Below are 20,236 nucleotides of genomic sequence, written 5' to 3' on the forward strand. Positions count from 1 at the left end.
CGAGGTGAGAAGCTGATCTCAGATGAATTCGGTCAATCTGGGGGAATTTGGTCAATCTGGGGGAATCCGCTGTAAATTAATCAGCAGCCCCAGCTCCCCAAGGGGACTGCTTGCTGGGGTCCCTTGCTTTCCCTCCGGGGAGATGCTGCCATTGGAATAAATAGGAAAAATCTCGTTGGTTTAGGCACGGTGCTCAAAAAAACACGCTAAATACTGTGCAATTCACAGCATGGATGCGGGTCTGTATTTTAGGTCTAGGGCTTCAGGATGAGGCAAATTAAGAACGAAATAAGTCCACCAGCCTATTACGTGTCCTTAAGTAAGTTCTATGGCATGCAGGGTAGAAAAATAAAAATCAATCTTCTGTGCTGTTCAGTGAAGAAAATGTAAGTCTTTCTGGCTAATAATTTGTGGATTCATGAACCTTGCCAGAGAAAGCCTGTTTCACAGAGTAAATCAGATAGCTATCAGGATAGCTCTGTGGAGATGACAGAGTGTTTCTTCCGAGGAACAAGCTACAAGCAGCAGAACATGGCAAAAAAAGGAGCGTGAGTGCGCTGTGCTGTTTGCAGTGCTCTGCGAGGGCTGGAGATAATCCAGGGCGGCTGCAAGCCCATGTGGCACATCTCCTGCTGCCCTGCCCTGCCCTGCTCTGCTCTGCTCTCAGCTCCAGGTTTCATAAGTCCCCTTCAAAGCAGCGGCACCCTTTGGAACGTGGCATCACCGATGAACTCCTGGCAGGCTGCTGGATGCTGAAATAGAGATGTGGGAGGCCCTTGCACGAGGCTGTTGGTGCAAACAGCGTGAATGCTCTGGGTTCCCACTAATTCTGGCAGTGTGTAGCCCCAAGGGCCGCCGCTGACTGCTGCACACCTGCATTGTTTTTGGATGCGTAAGAAGCCCCTCAGTGATGCGAGGCTTGTTGGTGTCTCCTCGAAAAGGGCACGTTTTCTGGCTTTGAGTCCATCAGAGAGAGGAAAGGTGGTTTTGTGGAGGAAGAAGTGTGCTGAAGGAAGGGGGATGCACACCGTTGTGTGCAGATCCTGGCTCTGCCCCCAGGTGCTGGACGTGGCTCTGGGCAAATCCCCGAGATTTTTTTTATTTTTTTAATTATTTTTTTTCCTCCAAAAGCTCCCCTTTGAGCTTCCTCAAGCAAACTCTCATCTCTCAGGAGGACAGCAGGACTTCTTGCTGCAGATCCCCGTAAATAAACCAGGGTTTTCTCCTGGCAGCTTGGTTTCTCTAAGCCTTTCCCAGCACAGCCCTGGTCGCTCCCCCTTGCCCACCGTACTCCCGGCCCCGGCTGCCTGCACCTGGTGCTGGCGAGCTCCTGGGGCTGAGTGCGAGCTGTGGGAGGGGGGCCGGGTGTTTTCATCTCCCCGAGATGCTTGTTTTTCCTGGAAGCGGAGTTTTGCAAGCAAAGCAGGAGGTTAAGGAATATTGGCTCATGCTGCCTGCATGCATTTTTAATGCGTGCGCAGGGAAGCCATCTGAGAACGGGAAGGGGTTCGCGTGCTCAAAGGCCTTTTACCGAGGTCCTTAATCTAAGTAAATCCTTTAGCTATGAAGCGAGCCTCTAAGTGACTTTCTTCAGAAGGCACGGCGGTTAATAAAATAGATTTTAAAACATTTGCAAATGGGGAGGAGGGGTAAAGCAGCATTTGTCAAGCAGACAGGGTCTCCAGCGGGCACAGTGGCGGTGCTTTGGCTGTGAAGGGGGATGAAGAGGAGGAGGAGGAGGATGGCTGTGTGGGCCTGCCCCCCCCCAAGAGAGTGGAGTGCTGCAGCCACCTGGTAGCACGTTTGTAAAATAAATTGTAGGGATTTTTTTGTTTGCTTGTTTATTTGCAAGGCTTTGCTTGCAAAGGCAAGACAAACACAGCGAGGCCAGCCTGCCAAAAAAAAAATATTATTTGTATTTGAACAAATAAATAGGTAGAAGCCAAAATGCCATGTCTCTTGGCTAGTAACCTCCCTGCGTGTAGCACCCCCTGAAATCCCAGGCTGTTGGTGCTGAGCCAGCTTGGTGTGGTGCGATGGGAGGCTGCAGGAGCAGGTCCCAGCACCCTGCCGTCAGCAGGGATTTAACCCAAAGATTTCCCAACCACCCTGCTTTGTGAGGCTCAGCACTGCTCGGTTTCACCCAGGTAAACTATTAAAACAAACTGCTGTGCCTAAAATGAGGTTTGCAGCCTTATCATCCCCAGAGTTTCTGTGCTTAATGGCTTGCCAATAATATCAGGGTGTGTGTGTGGGCTGGGAAGGGAGAGCCACGAGCATCCTGCCTGTGCTTTCATGGGATTGTAATGCTGCTGTCGGCACAGCAATGCCTTCCCTGCCCGAGCAGAAGGGAATTTATCGATTAAATCATCCTGGGGGTGATGCAGGGGCTGTTGGGAGGTGCTAAACGTGCTCTAAGTCCAGCCCCGTTGCTCTTAACATCTTCATTTCCACGGTGCAAAGATCTCCCTAAGGTAACGCAGACGCTTCCCATGAGGTCAGCAGAGATCAGGTCTGGGAGCTGGGGTGGGAAGGCACAAGCCCAGGCATAGCTGGTCAAGGAGACATTCCCCTGGCTGTCCTGGGGGAGAGGAGGGAAGTAGTGGAAATATTGGGGGGATTTGCAGACTCTCCAGCACGATGGATGCTGTATTCGGGCTGTGGGCCCCCCTCCCCGGTGATGGCAGCTCAATGCAGGAGGCAGATCCAGCCGTGTGTGAAAAAGGCAAGCAATTAAAGTCGCTAACAATTAAGTCCTGGAGTGTCTTCAGGCAGACGCTGGTGGGAAGGTAGCTCCAGACCTCTCCTCCCGTACGGCTGCTTTTACAAGGGCTGTTGTGTTCATCGCCAGCGCGCTCCCTGTGATTGCGCTCTGCCCATTATATTTTTTACTGCTGTTGTGTATCCATTGTACTCACTTTAAGTGTTGCTATAAAATGGATTTAGAAGGCTGTGTAAGGAATCCGTGTCCTGAAAATTGCACGCTGTTGCTGTGCAGCATGTTCTTGTGCTCTGGGGAGTCCGGGACTGGGACACAGCATAAAAATACACGCCTGCGTTACCCGAGCTGATAGAAACCATCCGTACCTGTCCCGGGGCTCCTTGCAGACATCTGCCTTGCTGAACATCAATTCTGAGCAGCCCAAAACTGCGGAGATGTAGCCACAGACCTCGCAGTTTTGGGGTCAAGTGGAGATGGCTTCCTGTGATGTGGACAGACCTTCCCTAGGAGCGATGGAAAGCCCCATTTATCCACAGGCAGGACCCTTGGCTAAGAGCAGTTTCCTCCCAGCTAAGACATTTTCAGCACATTTATTTTGGCAAGCGTGCATCCTCGCAGGCTCGCTCCTAAGAGAGGCTGAAAAATCTCCCTGACGTGTTTTCATGCAAGGCCGCTTTGTAGGCCGGGGAGGTCACCCCGTAAGCATCCACTAATGGGAGCAAAGGCAGTTTCTCGCCCCCTCCCCACCAGCAGCCTTGCGTAATGCAGGTACAGCCCTGAAGTGAACAGCTCGGCTTAGTGGTGAGATCTGGGGCTCGCTGGCTCTTTGGGTTCACCAGCCTCGTCACGGCTCGTTGCCTCGAAGGTGCTGAGCTTCCCTCAGGGTCCCTCCCTGCCTCGCCTCCCACCTCTGGGTGCAATGGCAGAGCACCCACAGCCTTCTCCCCTGCTTGGTGTCAGCACATGGGCTGGTGTGGGGAAGGCTGTGCTGAACTTCGGCACTTTCCCTAGGCCTGCAGAGGGGTTTCAGGCTCAGCAGATCCAAAACAGGGGTGGGGAGGTGGGCAGCTGCCAGCGCTGGGGGGATGTGAAGGTTCAGGATCGGGTCCTGCCTCCTCTTGGGGCCAAGTCACATCGCTTTGCACCCCTCTGGCGAGGGGAATACGCATCTTTTGGTTCCTGATGGAGCACAGGCAGTGCTGTTGAGGCCAGGGGCCTGTTTGTGTCTGGCTGGTGTTACACAGCAGGGCCCTGTCTGGGTGGCTGTGCTGGCACACACCTGGGAGCAGGCAGGAATATGAATTTGGGGAGAGATTTGGCATTATTGGTGAGCGCTTCAGAGGGCTGCAGCTGCTCAGGTACAGCAGGGAAACAGCTGCTCAGAGTACTGAAAGATTTCCTCGGGCCGCTTTGCTGCACGTTAAGAGCAAGGCTCAGAGAGATTTGCAAATTGAGGCAATCGAGGAGCTTTGCGGGGTGTAACTAACTGTTGTGGGGTGTGATTTGTCCTCATACTCCCAAGGAGACCAGGGGGAACATGCCCTGGGGACGGGCTGCTGCCCTCCCCCAGCACTGGGACATGGGAAGCTGGCACTGCCCCTGCTCACCACGCTGGCCGTTGATTTTCAGCCACAATGTTTTTAAATCAAGCGTTTTTCTGAGTCAGAGAGCTGGACCACATCCCTTCCTAGGGATTGTTACCCCAGAGGGTACTTCTCTTTGGGAACGATGTTTCTGGATTCCCCTTTTGATTTTACCCATCTGTTATTGTCAAAGCGGAGCTGAAGTGAGGAGGAAATCGTGCCACTTTCCAGAGCGAAGCATTGCTGCATGAGAATTTTTTTTTAAAAACGCGATAATGTGTTGAAACATAAAATTATACGAGCTGTTATTTTCTTGTCTCATAGTCTCCAGAAATATTTGGTTCAGATTCGAGCTAAAGATAAATCAGGGCATGCAGCTAACCCTTGGGCACTGTGCAGTGCGCTGTGCTGAATGCTGTAAGTACTCTCCTGCAAAATCATCATCTTTGTGTTATCTGATTATGTAGCTTGCTGCTTCCCTGCTGAATTTCTATCAGAATTAATCTTGTGAGAATTTCTGCGAGTTCCAGACCACAAATAAAAGCAAATCATAATTTTTCAGAAGACGTGTCTAAAATTTGGCACAGCACGAGGTGCTTCTTTCCAGAGATGAGTAATGTAACACAATAGCATGATTTTAATTAAATTCAGCAGCTTTTGGTATGCTCCGATGTGTCTTGTTCTGCGGGGAGAATTGATTCCATCCTGCTTTAGAGAATCGGACATTAAGAGCATGCTTTTTGTCTGTCTCATAGGGCTTGACCAAAACCATTCCCCAAGCTTGTTCCCATCTCACAGAGGGGAACCAAAGCTTGGGGAAGTGCCCGGCGTGAGAGCAGAGCTGGGGAAGGAGCTCTGGGTCCCCCCGGTCAGCTCACACCCACCTCTCGCCGCAGCCATAAATCTCTCACCCCCCCGAAGCCGATGACGGACGCGTTCTCGGTTGCATGCAAACATCTTGCAGAACCACATGGTTTCTTTGGACGGCCCCACGGGCGCTGTGCTGATGAAAGCATTACGTCCTGCGTCACCCCAGGGGCTGAGGAGCGAGCGCCCCACGGCCGTCAGCACGCTGCTCGCCAAATGCTCTCAGTAAGGAGAAGGTGCTGCTGGGATCCTCGGATGGATGAGGTCTGAACTCTTTTCCTTTAGCTCTCTGGAAGGGTTTCTCCTCGTACGTGGGTGTGTTTGGGATGCAAGCACCTCCCCAAGTATGTGTCCTGCAAGCAGATGTGACACAGAGTGTGGGCATGCTGGGTGCCTTGGCCAGCAGGTCCCACGGGTCCGTGTGCGCACCCAGACTCACCCAAAAGCCCAGGAGCCAAGGCTGGCTGCTAACCTAACACCCAAACTCATGCTGAAAGCCTGAAGTACAAAACCTTGGTGAAATCAGAGTCCTGGCTTTCTCTGTCTTTCCATAAGGCTTTCTTCAGAAAGGGCTCGTTGGAGGATCTGCGCATCCAGCCATGGCTTTGTGAGTTACTGCAAGGTGTGATTACAGTCTGGAGATCCCACGTACGAAAATGTTTTTCAGCCAGATCCTGAGCACAGAACGCTCAGTACAGCCCCATCCATCCCAGCAGAGCTGCAGAAGCCCATTTGTACCCATTTCAGGCTCTGGTCCTTTCCATTTATCAAGAAATCCCTTGCAGAAGGGGCAGCAGATGGGTGCAGCTCAGGTTTCACAGGCGTCACACACCCAGCCTGCTGTTTAAAGCACCGAAGTGCTATCCCTGGACTTGGGAAAATGGGACAAGATTAGCATGCTGGTGTCTGGAGGCTGGAATCCAGCTCCTGGCAAGGGCTGAGCCACCTCCTGTGGTTTTCTGTGGCCGTTCACACAAGTCATACAAACCCCACTGTGCCGGCGGGGCTGGTGGCTGTCCCCAAGAAATCTGGATGGAGACAGAGGGGAAATAGAAGATTAATCACACTGGATTCACCCTGCTCTCTCATACACGAATTTGAGGCTAAGATGCTACTGAACCCAATGATCTGAGTAAAACCGACCCATCCCTGACCCTCTGTATTCTCTGTGATGGCATCCAGAGGTGAGCAGCTGGCTTCGGTTGCTAGGACAAGGCACCAGACGCTGAAATATGCTCACAAATAAATCTTCCTGCTTATTGCTGCTGGAGAATTGCAGCCTACCTCGTTCTCCTCGTTAAATAATTCAGAGCAGAGAGCAGGCAGCGTGCCGAGCTGCAAGCATCGTGGCCAAGGAGCCTGGGGATGGCTGCTGAGGATACGGCGTGGGATGGCCCCGAGTGACCACGGAGAGAAGGGAGGGCTGCTTCTGCATTAGGTGCCTGCTGAAATATTCACTGAATATCCCCGGCGTGGTGTGCTCTGGCTGGGGGCTGCTCCTGCATTTCCTTGCAAGAGGCAGTTTTTTTTTTCCAGGGGGCTCCATGCCCCGGAAAATCACCTGAATGGTTTTAAGCTCAGAGGGGAGCTTTGCGTTGGGTGTCGGGGAGGATTGGCTGCCGTAAGTCTTGTCCTCAAGCTGAGAAGCTTCCTTTAAACGCCACAACAAATCACTTGGTCTTTTCTTCTCTTTTTAGTCTCTAAAACAAACGCCTTGGATCAATCACTCCTGGGTTCTCTTCTTTGATCTCTGGAAATGGTGCTGTTGAATGCGCTGGGGTTTGTTGTGAAGAAGCCTGCTCTGGAGGTTTATCATCTTTAAGAGGCTGCTCCAGCAGCGTTTGATGTTGCTGGGGCTTTTGCTCTCCATCCGAGTGGATGAAGTGGCACAGGCTTGAGGGATAAATGGCTCAGCAGGTGTCACTTTTTTTTTTTTGTGATGGTGGACTGAAAAAAAAAAAAGACTAGTGCTTAAATATTGATTCTAAAAAGGGACTTTTTTGAAATGAATTTTAAGAGTTTGGGAGCTCTGCAAAACTGATGGGTTTCAGTGGACACAGAATATTTTATTCATTAATGTTGGGCATCCCCAGCTATTGCAGTTAATACTGCTTAGGAAGCGCAGTGAAGCACACAATTTTTCAGGGAATCATGAGCTTTTAGTCTCCTTTACTCCTGAGGCTTCTGCTATTATTTTACTTATTTTTTTCAAATAATGCCATTCGGACTGGTCCTAGGCACTACGACAGCTCTTGGAGAGCTCATGGCTGGAGGAGGTGCAGCTTTTGGGTGCCAGCTGCCTGAACACCCTGGCAAGTCCCTGCCTGGGTGCTGCCAGCTGGGAGAGGGGCGGCTGGCACCCTGCTTTGGGCAGGGAGGTGGCAGCCCCGCTCCCGTGACAATGACCCAGGGACTTGGGAAAATCACTGGGGTCTCGTGTAGCTCCTGGACAAACCACACATTTGCACAGGCAGCCAGCTCAAAGGGCTCGACCGAAGTGCTTCCTCCAAAAAAGCCGCCCTTCAGCTCCGAATTTCAGACGGCTCATTTGGTAACCCTCCCCTCAGCCTGACCTTCCTTCTAATTGCATTCCGCGCGTCCCTATTTAGCCATTACCTGCAATTGCTGAGATACAGGTTATTAATTCCTCCCCTGCCCTGACTTTCACTCCGGTGCGTTGCCCACGGTCAAGGTGAGGCTGCCGGGGCTCGCGGAGCTGCTGTCTCCCAGAAACTCTCATTAGGAGATGGTTTTCTCTTTGCTCTCTCCTTGTCTTACACAGTGGGGGTTTATCACAGCCCTTGATTCCACCTCAAGCCCAGATTTATGGTTGGAAACGCGTTCTCATGATTTTAATATTCCTGATAGCTCTTAAACGTCTTTCGTTCTGGCATGGTGAGCGCTGGAAGAGGAAATAGAGTTTAAATGCAGAAGGTGCGTTTGGAAAAAAGGAGGTCATGTCTTGTGGTGGGTTTTTGCCTTTACTTTAACCAGTGGTGTTTGAGGAGAGGTCACCTCTGTTTTTTTTCTCTCCTCCTGGGGCTTTGCAGGGGGGTGCAATGCTGCTGCCATTCCCCTTGCTGTTGGGCTGAAATCTGAGGATGTTTCCCCAGGATCAGCTCAGCCGTGGGCAGGGCTAGCTGGTGGCTTTTTGTGAGAGCTTCACGTGGATTCGTGCTAGCCCCAAGTCCCCAGGGCAAAGGAAACCCACAAACACTTGCTTTGTGAAGCTTTGTGAAGCCCCCCCTGATCTCTTGCTGTGCCTTTGTGCTTTGATGCTCGTCCCCAAAATGCAGAGGGCACATCTCACAGACATGCAGACAGATATTGGGGCTTTGGGACAGCCTCTGGATGGCACAGCCTTGCGGGGAGAGCAGCCACAGCCCCGTCTGCTCTTCCCACCCGTGGCTCCCTGCCTCCTGCATTGCCCCTTGGCACGTGTGCATGGTGAGATCCAACCAGCCCGGGGCCGTGCGCCCTTGTTCTGCGGGTTTGCATCTCACAGGGAGGCACCACAACCCCAAGACTAGGAGTATGGCATCATCCTGCCCTGTGCTGGGCTCACCACCTGGCAGTGGTTGGGGTTAACTCCTGCATTCAGCCCCTGGTTCACTCGGCCTGAAGCCGCTCACCAAAACTGGGGCGAAGCGAAGCAGGGGAGGGCAGGCAAATCAGTGCTGGAGACAAGATCCAAAAATAGCAAATTGAGGGCCCAGCCAGGCCACGTGTTAAATCTTTCAGGAGAGGCAATCCATCGTGAAATAGGGAGAGTGGGATAGAACTGAGGAGGAAATTGCACGTGGGGGCAGCTGGAGGTTCACGTGTGTCCTCTTCCCCGCAGCATCCTCCCCGGCCCCGTGCTGCAGCTGGCGGCGCAAGGTGCATCCAGCCCCAGCAGAGCCCTGGCCCACTATGGTCCCGTGCCAGCAATAATACATTGGCTTTAATTAAAGCAATATTTTTCATCTCTTTCCTACATTACTTGATTATTACTTCAGAACGAGCCAAGGAATTCTTGCTTTCCCCCCCCTGCCTCCCCATTCCCTCCTTTCCTCTTTTTAATCCGCTTCCCCCTGCTTTCTTTTGCCCTTTTGATGTCCTTTCTCTCCCCGTCACCCCCTGATGGGGTTTTAGCATTTTTTCAACATGTTGATATGAGGAAGCCCCACTCTTGTAAGGACTTCTTCGTCCTGGTGGGCTCTCCTGCTGGCAGCACAGCTCCGGGTGAGGGTGTGTTTCCCAGGGTGCGGGTCCCCCTGGGACCTAATGCCTCGAGGGGGACAAATGTGTCTGCAAGGGATATTGTGCTCGGTAAGCAGCTCTGGTGATGCTCTGGGTTCGGCTGGGACTGCCAAACTAACCACTAACACTGTCACCCATCTCCTTTGCAGGCCCTTCCCTTCGGAGGAGACCGCGGAGAACGATGACGACGTGTACCGCAGCCTGGAGGAGCTGGCCGAGTGAGTGCCTCGCTTCCCCGGGGGGTGGGGGGGGCACACGATGGGGAAAGGTTGTCCTTTAGATCCAGCAAAGACAGATGGGGTTTGACAGCGGGGCTGGGGGCACCAGCCTGGCTGCTCTGATGATGTGGGGGCACTTCCAGCGCTCTGTCTTTGCCCTGCAGAGCCCTGGGAGATGTTGCTTTGGGTCAGGCTGAGTTCATGGGCGGCTTGGGGGGGGGGACAGCCCATGGGGACCCCCTCCTGCTGCATCCCTTCAAGAGCCACAAAAGCCCTGGGTGTGATTCCTGCAGCGGGGCTTGCTCCGAGTGCTCTCTGTGGGGCTGCAGGTTGGGGAATAACCCCCACGGTAACCCCAGGGTCCCACACAATGCATGAACCTGAGCAATTTATCGTTTTCCAAGCCGTGTCTCACTTCAGCAGCACACTTTCCACAAACAGCTGGGACTGCACAAAGGCTCGTAGCACCCGCTGTGCAGGGCAGAGCAGCCAAAACAGGGCAGGAGAGAGCTGAGACGTGGCTGAGACAGGGGTACCCGGTGCCTCGATGGGTGCCAGCCCCTCGCACCCGGCAGCGCCTTCCCCTGTCTGTATTTATTTGCATCCCCGGTGCCTGTGCTTTGCTGCCCCTGAGCTGCGGGGATGCTGTAACAAGCTTTTAAACAACCTTGAACTAAAGCTGGTGGCTGGTGAAACGTTGGCCCGATCGGAATTCGATGGCAATATTCCCATCGGCTCCGGCGGGGCCGGGACCGGGCTCACAAAGTGCAGCCTGTTTCAGACGGGGAGAAAAGCTGGGCGGGTGGATGTGCGGCTTCATACGGTTAAATATTATTGTTCCACAACATAAATAATAAGGCTCCTTAATCCAATGAGTTCCTTATGGCTTCGGTTATTACGAAAGTAAATCATAAATCCCCCGTACAGGGAACGGAGGATACTGCAATCCCCCGCTCTTGGGTTGGTCCCAGCAGCTGCAGTTTAATAAAATTTGAACTTAGAAAAGGAGCCTTTTAAGAGCAACATCCCCCCCCTCTCCTCAATATTAAATCCCTTTAATATTGGGCTTTTTAAATACCCAATTTTTGCATGGGGGCTCTGCAAGGTGCTGTCTGTGTAGGAGGGGACACCTCTGAGTGTTGGGGACCGAGGGGCAGTGTCCAGCTGTGGCTGTCCCAGTTCCCCCCATCCCTTCGCTCGTGGCTGGGAGTTGGTCTGGCCCTGGGGGCCCTAAATGTGCTCTGATGGCTTGGAAATGTATTTCTGATCGGCTGCCGGTGGGGCACGAGCTCCTTTCTTCTGTCCCAGATCGTCTTTGACTTTTAACTTGTTTTTTCTTCCCCCGTCCTTTGCCAAATCCTCCTCTTTACATCATTAGGTGGGACCAGTGCTGACAGGGGTGTGTGAAGGGGGATAGCTCACGAATTTGTTCATAGGAATCAGCGCTCCCAGCGCAGCCAAGTCGTGCGGAGGCACAACCCGTGAAATGGAGCCGTAATTCATCTGCAACTGTAAAACAACCCTGAAATGCCCCCGAGAGACCCCGAGCAGCAGGGCTGGTGCGCTGCCTGCTGACACAGCAGCACCGCTGCCCCTTCCTGCCCCGGCCAAGGAGCATCTCCCAGGGGACGTTGAGGGGCAGCTTGCCGTTCACAATGGTGCACGCTGGGCACCCACGCTGCGCGCTGGCAAGCCACGAGGCCGCATGAGAAAGCTCTTTCTTAGCTGCTGCCGATCCCCAAGCAGCGGAACAAGGGCATCATTCACGGGCTGCGAGTGATTCAGTCCGCCCAGCAGCTCTGCATTGAGTATCGCTCCCGATCCAGCTGCCTTGGGGAGATGTGAGTGCATCCCGAGTGCTGAATCGAGGGCGAGGAAATGATTTGCACAGCCTTGAGTGACCCAACGCTCAGAAGAAATCATTAGGAACAGTAAAACCACGCACAGCAATCTTCCCTCTTGCAAAAGCAGTCCCCCATCCCTGTGCTTCTTCTGTGTTGGCTGCACTGAGTTATCCAAGTGGTGATTTCTGCCCTTTGGATAGCTGTGGAGGGATGCACAGCTTAAAAACTCTGCAAAACGTGCCATTGCAGGGTGCCAGCCTGCTGTCCCCGCTGGCTTTGCAGGGACAGGGAGGGACAGGAGGAGGGGGACAACTGGCACAGACTGGGACCTGCCCAGTCACCCCTACAGGGCAGAGGAGTCTCCCACTTGGGGCTGTCTTTGGATGTTGTGCTCCTGTAGTAAAAAGCTCTGGATAAATATTGAGCTGGTTCAAACAATGTTTTGGTGGCTGGTGGCCCTAAAGGACGTCCGTGCCTTGCTGAGCCCTTTGTGCCCTCACTTTTGGGGCAGGGCTGATTTTTCGTGCAGATTACCTTATCCCCAGCATTGTGCGGTGCGTCCAGGAGGTCAAGCCAGATCATGGCATGGAGACAGACATTTATTTTACATAAAAAAAAAAGAGCAATCAGTGATGGAGAGGGGAGGGAAAACCAAAAGGCTATCAGGGGAGCGAGCAAGGTCTCAAATTCCCTGTCCTCAGCCCGCCTGCCCCCTCTGCTCGCGCTGCTGTCGGCCAGATGGCAGCTTGGGAGCACCGGGGCAGATGGCAGGGCTGGATGGTGGCTGTACCATCAGCGCTGGGAGGAGTGGTAAAAGGTCGAGCATCCTCTGCTGCGTGATTTATTGCAGCCCGCCCGGCTGCCAGGCCCTCCAGCAGCACGCTGGGGAGAAATTTACACAAGGAAATGAGTGGGTCGGGGCGATAACACGGCTGCCTTCGCTGGGAACTGCTGAGAAGAATCGAAGCAGTGTTTGTCCGGGTCTGTGCGAGCCTCCTGGCAGCAGGCAGTGACCTGCTGTGCTGCTCAGCACCATCCTGCCCACTGCCTTCACGTCTCGGGGTGTCTGTTTTAGCCGCCCCGAGCCACTCTGGCACCTCCCAAGCCTTACTTAGCGCTTCATGTGAATTCTCTCTGCTGCTGCTTCACCTCACCCCGGTTATTTTGTCATGATAAATTTATGAGGGCAATTAATCCTGGTCTTCTTTACAGCATCTGAACCTTCCTTATCACAAACCTGCTCCGCTTACCTTCCCTCTGCAGGGCCCTGGCCCTCTGCTGGCACAGAGCGTGGTGTGTGGGTTACACCCAGGGCAGGTTTGGGGTTGTTTGGTAGGTATTTGTATAATTTGGAGTCAGTTCATAGAAGAGCTGTGAATGGTTTGACAGGAAACGTTCCCTTTGAGCAACTCTTACCTCTTTTTCTCCTCTAAAAGTGAGAGCTTGTGCCCAAGTGATGCCGCTCATTTGGGCACGCTTTGCCCCAAACCTGTCCCCTGCTACGAGTTTTTGCTGAAGTTTATTTCTTTCCCTGCTGTTATCAGTGGCTCTCGTCACGTCTTCCAAAACAGTGATGTGATCAGCAGAATTGCTCAAGTGCATTTTAAAAAAAGAAAGTAATGAATTGAGAAGCCAAGGTGAGATGATAAGTTAGCTGCCACTTTTCTCATTATTTTTCCCATGTTGGGAAAACCACACATGCCAGGCAGTGAAATAAATGGCTCTGTGGTCCAGGACACTCAAGCCAGAGCACTTGTACACATCTTTTCTTCTTTGTCATCAGCAAAGATTTTATATGTCTTGCTTTTGCCATCTCTGAGATGATGTTAGTTGCTATAACTGCTCGAGGCTCATTTCTGAGATTATAGGGTTCGACTTCTGACAGAGAATGTGAGACCAGAGCAGAATAGATGGGTGAAGGCCTCTCTTGCTATTTCCAGACCTGTGTCTCAGTCTAAATAACATCTGGGTAATAAAAACCCTGCAAGATCTCGGGTCCAGCCTCTGCGTTGCACATCTTGCCCTCCATCACCCTGACACCTAACCCTGCCAGATGTGCTGCCGGCACGGGGCTCTGCTCACCCTCTGGCTCTTAACCCCGGCTGCACTGCTGGAAATCTGTGTTCAGCTTTTGGTCCTCTTATTTTAGCTCCTTCTCCCTCCTCCTTTTGCTCTTCCTGGTGCTTCTGGTCTTTGATCAGTGCAGCAAAGCCGCGCTGTGGTTTTGGGTGGGTCGTGGCGTGGTTGGTTTGGTGCTGAGCGCCTCGCTGGGACTCGTCCGAGAATTTCTGAGGCTGGTACAAACTCATCAGCTTCCCAGCATTTCTCTGCTTACCTTCCTCGTCTGTAATGCCACTGGAAATGTCATCAGTCCCTCTCTTGTGGGAGCTGCTCACAGCAGGGCCGCTGCCTGCTTTGGAGGGCATTTGTGCAGAGTGGTCATTGCCAGGGAGGAAAAGCTTGGCCAAAAGCACTGGCTTTGCCTGAAATTGCCTTACATAAGAACAACTCCCATTACTTTGCCCTGAATAAGCTTCCTTGGCTAGGCAAGAAGCTGCCAGCTCAGAGCTGTTTGTATCCATCCTAATAACAGCAATTGCAAATGTTGCTGGTACCTCTGAAGGGAGGATCAAATCCCTTTGCCAAACCCGGGGATGTCAATGAAGCTCCTAATCCAGGCAGCAGATCACAGGCTCCAGTCCCACTGGGCAGCTCTCGGTTTGCTGCTTTTATTGAAGGACTAAATCCTGCCTCTGCAAAGAAAAAGGTGAGGGTCTGGCCTCCCCAGGTTGCGCAGTCCACGTGGGACATGCTTGGGATGCTGACGGTACTGCTGAAAATATCTGCCCTTAGGGCGTTTAAAATTTAGTGTCTTCGTGGGTTGCTGCTGTGTAAAACCACCCAAAGCCAATTCTCTTTGTTAATAACGGGGGAGGGTGCTTATTTTCCACTCCGGCAGACAAAACACGGCACCGACGGAAGGGGATGGGTTTGAGCACTTCTCTAAGCTCTGAAATGGATGCGCCCTTCCAGTTGGCCCTAGGATTTGGGAATTGTCTCTGTTTCTGTCTCCAGGCAGCAAATAGAGATAGCGAGGGCTCGTGCTGGTACCGGTGAGCAGGGGAGAGTTGGCCTTGGTTGGGCAGCAGCCGCCAGGCTCGTGCTGGCGACATTAACCCAGCCGTACGGTTCCTAACGACCTTCGAGCCAGGGAAATGATGTATGGAGAGGCAGCCAGCAATCCGAGAAGGGAAGATTAATCAGGAAGCAGGAGTTACTTGCTCTGGATAAGGAGAGGAGCTGAGAATATAAATATTGGTACAGATAATAACGGTGACGGCGACGCTTGGGAAGGGGAAGATGGATCACCAGCTATTAGTGGGCATTATTACAGCAGCTGCAATGCATCACTCGGGAAGAATGGGATGGATACATCATGCCAGTGAATTTATTTAAAATCCCCAAACTTTTATTAAATAAATCTGTTTTTAAAAATAGAAAGAGCTGCATTTAGAAAAGAAATAAAGCCCGGTTTTGCAAACAGATGTGCTCTGCTGCTCAGTGCTGTATAATACAGAGATTTGAGCATTACGTTTTGAGCACGGTTTTACACCTAAACGTATTTGTATGTAATTAATGCCCATGTTGAAAGAGACTGCTTGTAAAATATGTGAAAGCTGTTTGATATTCCAGCATTTCACACTGTCCTGATCCCATGAGGTTGACTTCAGTGGGAGCTGTTAGCAATTTGCACCTGTAGATCTAAGCTCTAGCATTACTGTTGTTAATTGGTATTTATTGTGGGTTGAATTTTCAGAAGAGCTCCAAGACTTAGGAGCCCCTGGGGGAGTTTGCAAAGGCTCAGGTGACAATTAAGTACCTAAAACCTTCAATAGAAGTTGGGCACTATGTTGCAGGGACACCTTAAAGCCTGTGCTTGCAGGGGCATCTCCTAAACATCTTGGCCAGTCCTGAAAATGTGACTTTATGGCTATTTGATTCACCTGTGATGTAAATGCTGTTACTGGAGTCTGCCCAGCACTGGGACTGAGCATCACAGAGCTGAGCATCTGGTGAGATTCCCGTATGGCAAAACGTGTATTGGGAGTGTGGCTGTGTGATTTTTTTTATTTTTTTTTTCCCAGTGTCTCTTTTATCCCCATTTTCCAATAAGGTTGCTGCTGGGGGCTGCAGTGGGTCATAAAGTGCTCACAGGAGGCTGCAGACACCTTCAGAGGACTGGATGGACCCAGGCTGGGTTCACCTTCACCTTGCCCAGCTGCCAGCCAGCAGGAGGGGCTGGGCAGTGGGGCCAATCCCAAAAAATGGACTTTAATGTCGATGGGAAGCATGGATGGATGTCAGTGCCACGGGCCTTGGGGTTTCCTTATGGCTGTGATCGCTCTCCCTGCGATCCAGCAGCAGGGAACGTGCCCTGCTGTCCCTGAGCTTTTCTCCTTCTCGTTCCAGCGAACATGATCTGGGGGAGGATATTTACGACTGCGTCCCCTGCGAAGATGAAGGCGATGATATCTACGAAGATATCATCAGAGTGGAAGTTCAGCAGCCCATGGTAATAATCCACGTGCGTTTTTTTTGGAACTGGAATCGGGCAGGGGGGAAGGGAGAGGATAGAATTAAATAATAAGTGATCCACGGCTGATGGGGGTTGAGGATAGAATTAAATAAGAAGTGATCCACAGATGACGGGGGTTGCTGCAGGGGAGCAAATCACTTTGCATCATCCCTCGAAGCCAAGCTGCCTCGCCAGAGGTAAAAATAAGCCGAGTGGGATGGCGCTGGCCCGGAGGGAGCTCTCCGAGGAGTTTTCCAGCACATCGCATCGTCTGAAGGAGTTGGCGGAGGAGGAAGGGGAAGGAGAGCTAATAAGCCCAAATGGTAAAAGACAAGCTAAAAATAGTCGTTTGCTGCTGAGCCAGCGCAGAGTGTGTCGCTGCAGCCCCTCTGGGGGGCGATGGGGCTCGTACGTGCTCCATCACCGAGCCTCGTGCCCTGTGCGATGGTATTTTTAGATCTGGGCTGGCAGATTTGTGTGCTGAGGGTTCAGCACAAGGGTTGGAGCTTGTTCCTGCTCCTGCCTGGGTGCTTGGAGCTTTCACGGCCGAGATTCCTGGAGTGAAGGGACCCAGGGCCCTGTGGGGCTTTGTGGAGAAGCAGCCGACCCCATGTGTCATCTCCAAAGCCAGTTGGGAAAAGCAGGAGTACGGCACGCAGGACATCACAGAGGGACTTGCATTGACTCCAAGGGGCTCTGGTGCAAGTTTCCTGCTCCATGGATGGTCCAGGGAGGTGGTGGTGGCTCTTGCATCTCCCCAGAGGTGCCGTCAGCCCTCCTTGCTGCCTGTGTCCCCACGGAGAAGCACCACACTGGTTTTTGCTGGTGCAGAGCTGGAAGGGAGCCTTCCATCAGAGCACAAGCTTCCACGTTCTCCCATCCCCTGATATCTGCCAGCTCTGGATTCGGGTAAACCCCAATTACTGCCTCCTGCTGGCAAACAGCAGCTGGCCGTGGTGCAGAGCTCCCTGCAGCACAGCAGGATAAATGCACACATTGCTGAGCCATTAAAAACCCAAAACACATGGACGGGTGCTGGGAGCTTGGGGACCAAAACCAAGCCTGGCCATGCGTGATGTGAAAGCTGTGACGATGCTGGATGAGGCGTTTCATCTCTTCACCCCTTGTCTGCAGCCTGAACAGCTCCAAAAACCTTTCTGGATTAAGGAGCTGGGCACAAAGTGTCCCCAGGGACCCCTGCCAAAACGAATGGTCCCACGACACGGGTGCCCAGCAGGCAGGCAGTGCCAGATTAGGGGCAGTGAGAACAGTTTTTCAGTGTCCTCTGCAGTGTTTTGTTTCCTTGGGCACCCCCTTTCCTCCCTGCCCTTGAGCAAGAGTCTATTTTTAATGCAATCACCCACGTTTCTGTCTCGATATTGGATTCTTTTTAAGCTGTGTTGCCATAGCGAGTGTGTAACACTAATTGGTTTCTTGTATTTCTGCATGCTTCAGATTAGATACATGCAGGTAAGCCACATCGATTAAAACACCGGTTTGCTGCTAGGTCCAGGCTGGGGGTTAGAACAGGCACGCTGAGGATGTGCCGTCCCGTGCATGATCATTACATCAAACCACCGACTGAATCACCCCCCAGACTTGGCACTGTCAAGTGCTTCACCTCCCACCACGACTCCTCAGCTCCTCTTTACAGATGTAGAGAAGTGACGCCGGGAGTTGAGGCTTTGAAAAAAAACCACACCAACACGTGTAGTATCAGATCTGACCTAAAATCATCAGACTTGGCAGCCCTGGCAGGGGATTTGTATAAGTCTAACGTATTATTTATGACCCATTTAGGCTCTGCTGTGATTTTCATCTTCAGCAAAAAAAAAAGAGAGAGAGAAAAAGAGCATTTCTCTCTCATTTATTCTTTAGCCGATAGTCTTTGGCGATGGAGCTATAATAAATGGAAAAATGCAATGCTGTCCATGCTGAAACACACTGAATAGTAGAGCCAGAGTTTCTTCCTATTGTTTTTGGATAAAAATAGTTTCCTTTAACATAAACCAATGCCAATACTTCTCTGCCTGTCCTGCCTTGGGCTTGTTACAACTTTGCCATCACTGAAGGCCAAATGAAGCTGTGTGAGCAGGACCACCATTAGGACTATCTGAACATGCATCACTTTAACTTTTTTCTAGAAAATGGGCATGACAGAAGATGACAAAAGAAATTGCTGTTTGCTAGAAATCCAAGAAACCGAGGCCAAATACTACAAAACACTTGAAGACATAGAAAAGGTAAGAACCGAGCCGTCCCTTTTTTATACCATTGCCTTCCACCCCATCACTCCATCCTGCCTTAATCTTGCCGTGTTAGTTCTTGCTGTGAGAGCTGGCAGATGCGACGAGGCAGGATCAGTGCACTCAGATGTTAAATTGCAAGAGGAGGAGGAGGACACAGAAAACCCATCCTGACAAGCACAAATGCGCAGCCTGTAATGGCAGGAGCTGAAGAGCATATTTTTTTTTTCTGATCGCTGCTTGTTGGAAATAGGCTGAAAAATTCCCTGCTGTGTCCCCCCACCCCATGGTAAGAGGTTCCTGCTCCGCACCCCCTGGCCGGTCTCTCTGATAAGAGCCGTGGTTGCAGATATCTTATCTCTTCTTCGATTGCCACTAAGTAATTTGAAGGAGTTTCTTTGTTCTGGGCGTTTTTCAAAAGTGCTGAAGCTGTGCTGACTTGTCATTGAAGCTAATTGGATTAAAAGTAACATTCCACTGCTCAAATTCATGGGCTTTAATTGGGTTTGGTAAATTATTTTCGTGCCTTTCTTTTAAAATAAAACGAACGCCGCAGCAAGGCGGAGGAGTCATGGGTGCTGCCAGAGCCTGGAGGTGGTTTCTGCTCCAAGGAAAGTGGCAGGAATGAAGAACAATAGTGAAAATGAAGCTGCCATTTCTCATCACCCTAACGCTTTTGTTTCCCCCCTTCTGTGATTGTTTGCCTCAGTCTGCTGCAAGTTCCTGCAAAGGAGCTGGGCACAGAACTGAGTGCAATAAAACACCATTCCCCACTTTACAACCAAATGTCCTAATGTGTGCAAATAGCTCTTTTTCTTTGAAAACAGCCATAAACCCTCTGTTTCAGTCTAAAAAAAACGAGTTAAGTTATTGCTTTGATATCCTTCAAAACGGCTTGCAGAGGCTTAGCAGGTTCTGACGGCATGTTAAGGGCCAGAGGGTCCTGTCTCCAGTGCATCGCATCTGTGTTGTGTTTTTTGTGTAGTTACAAGTACTGTGGATATTTCTATTAATATGTATTTGTTCAGAAAGGCATTTCCAATGTAATCATATCAGCCACGCTTTTTCAAGGGCGAAATTCTAGGGAGAGAATCAAAGATGCTTCAGAGCTGCTCACGGCTGCAGCCAAGAGCTGCAATGTGGTGGGAAAACTAGCAGGTTAATAAAGTAAAATAAAGTAAAATAAAAAATAAAATAAAGTAAAATAAAAAATAAAATAAAATAAAATAAAATAAAATAAAATAAAATAAAATAAAATAAAATAAATAGTTTGATAGAGGTAGTAGCACTGGGGTGCCCTGCACCTTCCCTGCTGGACGGGCCCCTTGCAAATGCACAAATTCATTAAAGCTGGGCGTCTAGCTGCCAAGGTAAATGCAGCTGGTGGAGCAGGAAGGTATCTCCCTTACACAGAAAAAAGAACAACACTTGTTCTCTCTCCAATTTCAATCCCTTTTCCACTTGCCTCTTGCAGAACTACATGAACCCACTGAAGCTGGTACTGACTCCCCAGGACATGGAAGCTATTTTCATCAATTTGGAGGTAACAACACAAACGCTGGCTTAAATATTTGCTCTTTTCATGGCAGCTTAGCTTCCCACTTACGAGAAGACTCTGAGATTGCACATTAGATTCCTGCCTTTCCATGAACAAGTTCGGTCCTCCATCTGCTGCAGAGCTTGAGTGGGCTTAGGAGATTTTTTTTAAGTGCTTATTATTAAAGTTGGGGATTATATGAACTCTAGGTAAGAAAATAATTTTACACAGTGGATGTTCCAAGGTTGGGCCTTGGCCTGTGTGTATTTTAGCTGTGCATAGAAGTGCTTTGGAAAGACAGCAGGGCTGTTTCAGAAGCAGGCAGGATGGAGAAAAATGAAGCCCCCACTGGGCAGGAGGGGCAGGGCGGTGTGGCAGAGATGTGTTTCCTGCAGAAAGGT

General features: G+C 51.1%; 1 protein-coding gene across 3 annotated transcripts in view; it reads left to right on the top strand.

Annotated features, from left to right (window-relative positions):
• VAV2 (vav guanine nucleotide exchange factor 2) overlaps positions 1-20,236 on the top strand; it is a 122,476-nt gene that overhangs the window by 79,476 nt on the left and 22,764 nt on the right. For all 3 annotated transcript variants that reach the window (XM_027471053.3, XM_027471055.3, XM_072025328.1), the window contains 4 exons: positions 9,564-9,632; positions 15,947-16,049; positions 18,197-18,295; positions 19,773-19,841. In XM_027471053.3, the coding sequence (XP_027326854.1) occupies positions 9,564-9,632; positions 15,947-16,049; positions 18,197-18,295; positions 19,773-19,841 (340 nt within the window). The remainder of the gene's footprint in view (positions 1-9,563; positions 9,633-15,946; positions 16,050-18,196; positions 18,296-19,772; positions 19,842-20,236) is intronic.

Source organism: Anas platyrhynchos, chromosome 18 (assembly GCF_047663525.1).
Source record: "Anas platyrhynchos isolate ZD024472 breed Pekin duck chromosome 18, IASCAAS_PekinDuck_T2T, whole genome shotgun sequence".
In the NCBI taxonomy this organism is placed as follows: Eukaryota; Metazoa; Chordata; class Aves; order Anseriformes; family Anatidae; genus Anas; species Anas platyrhynchos.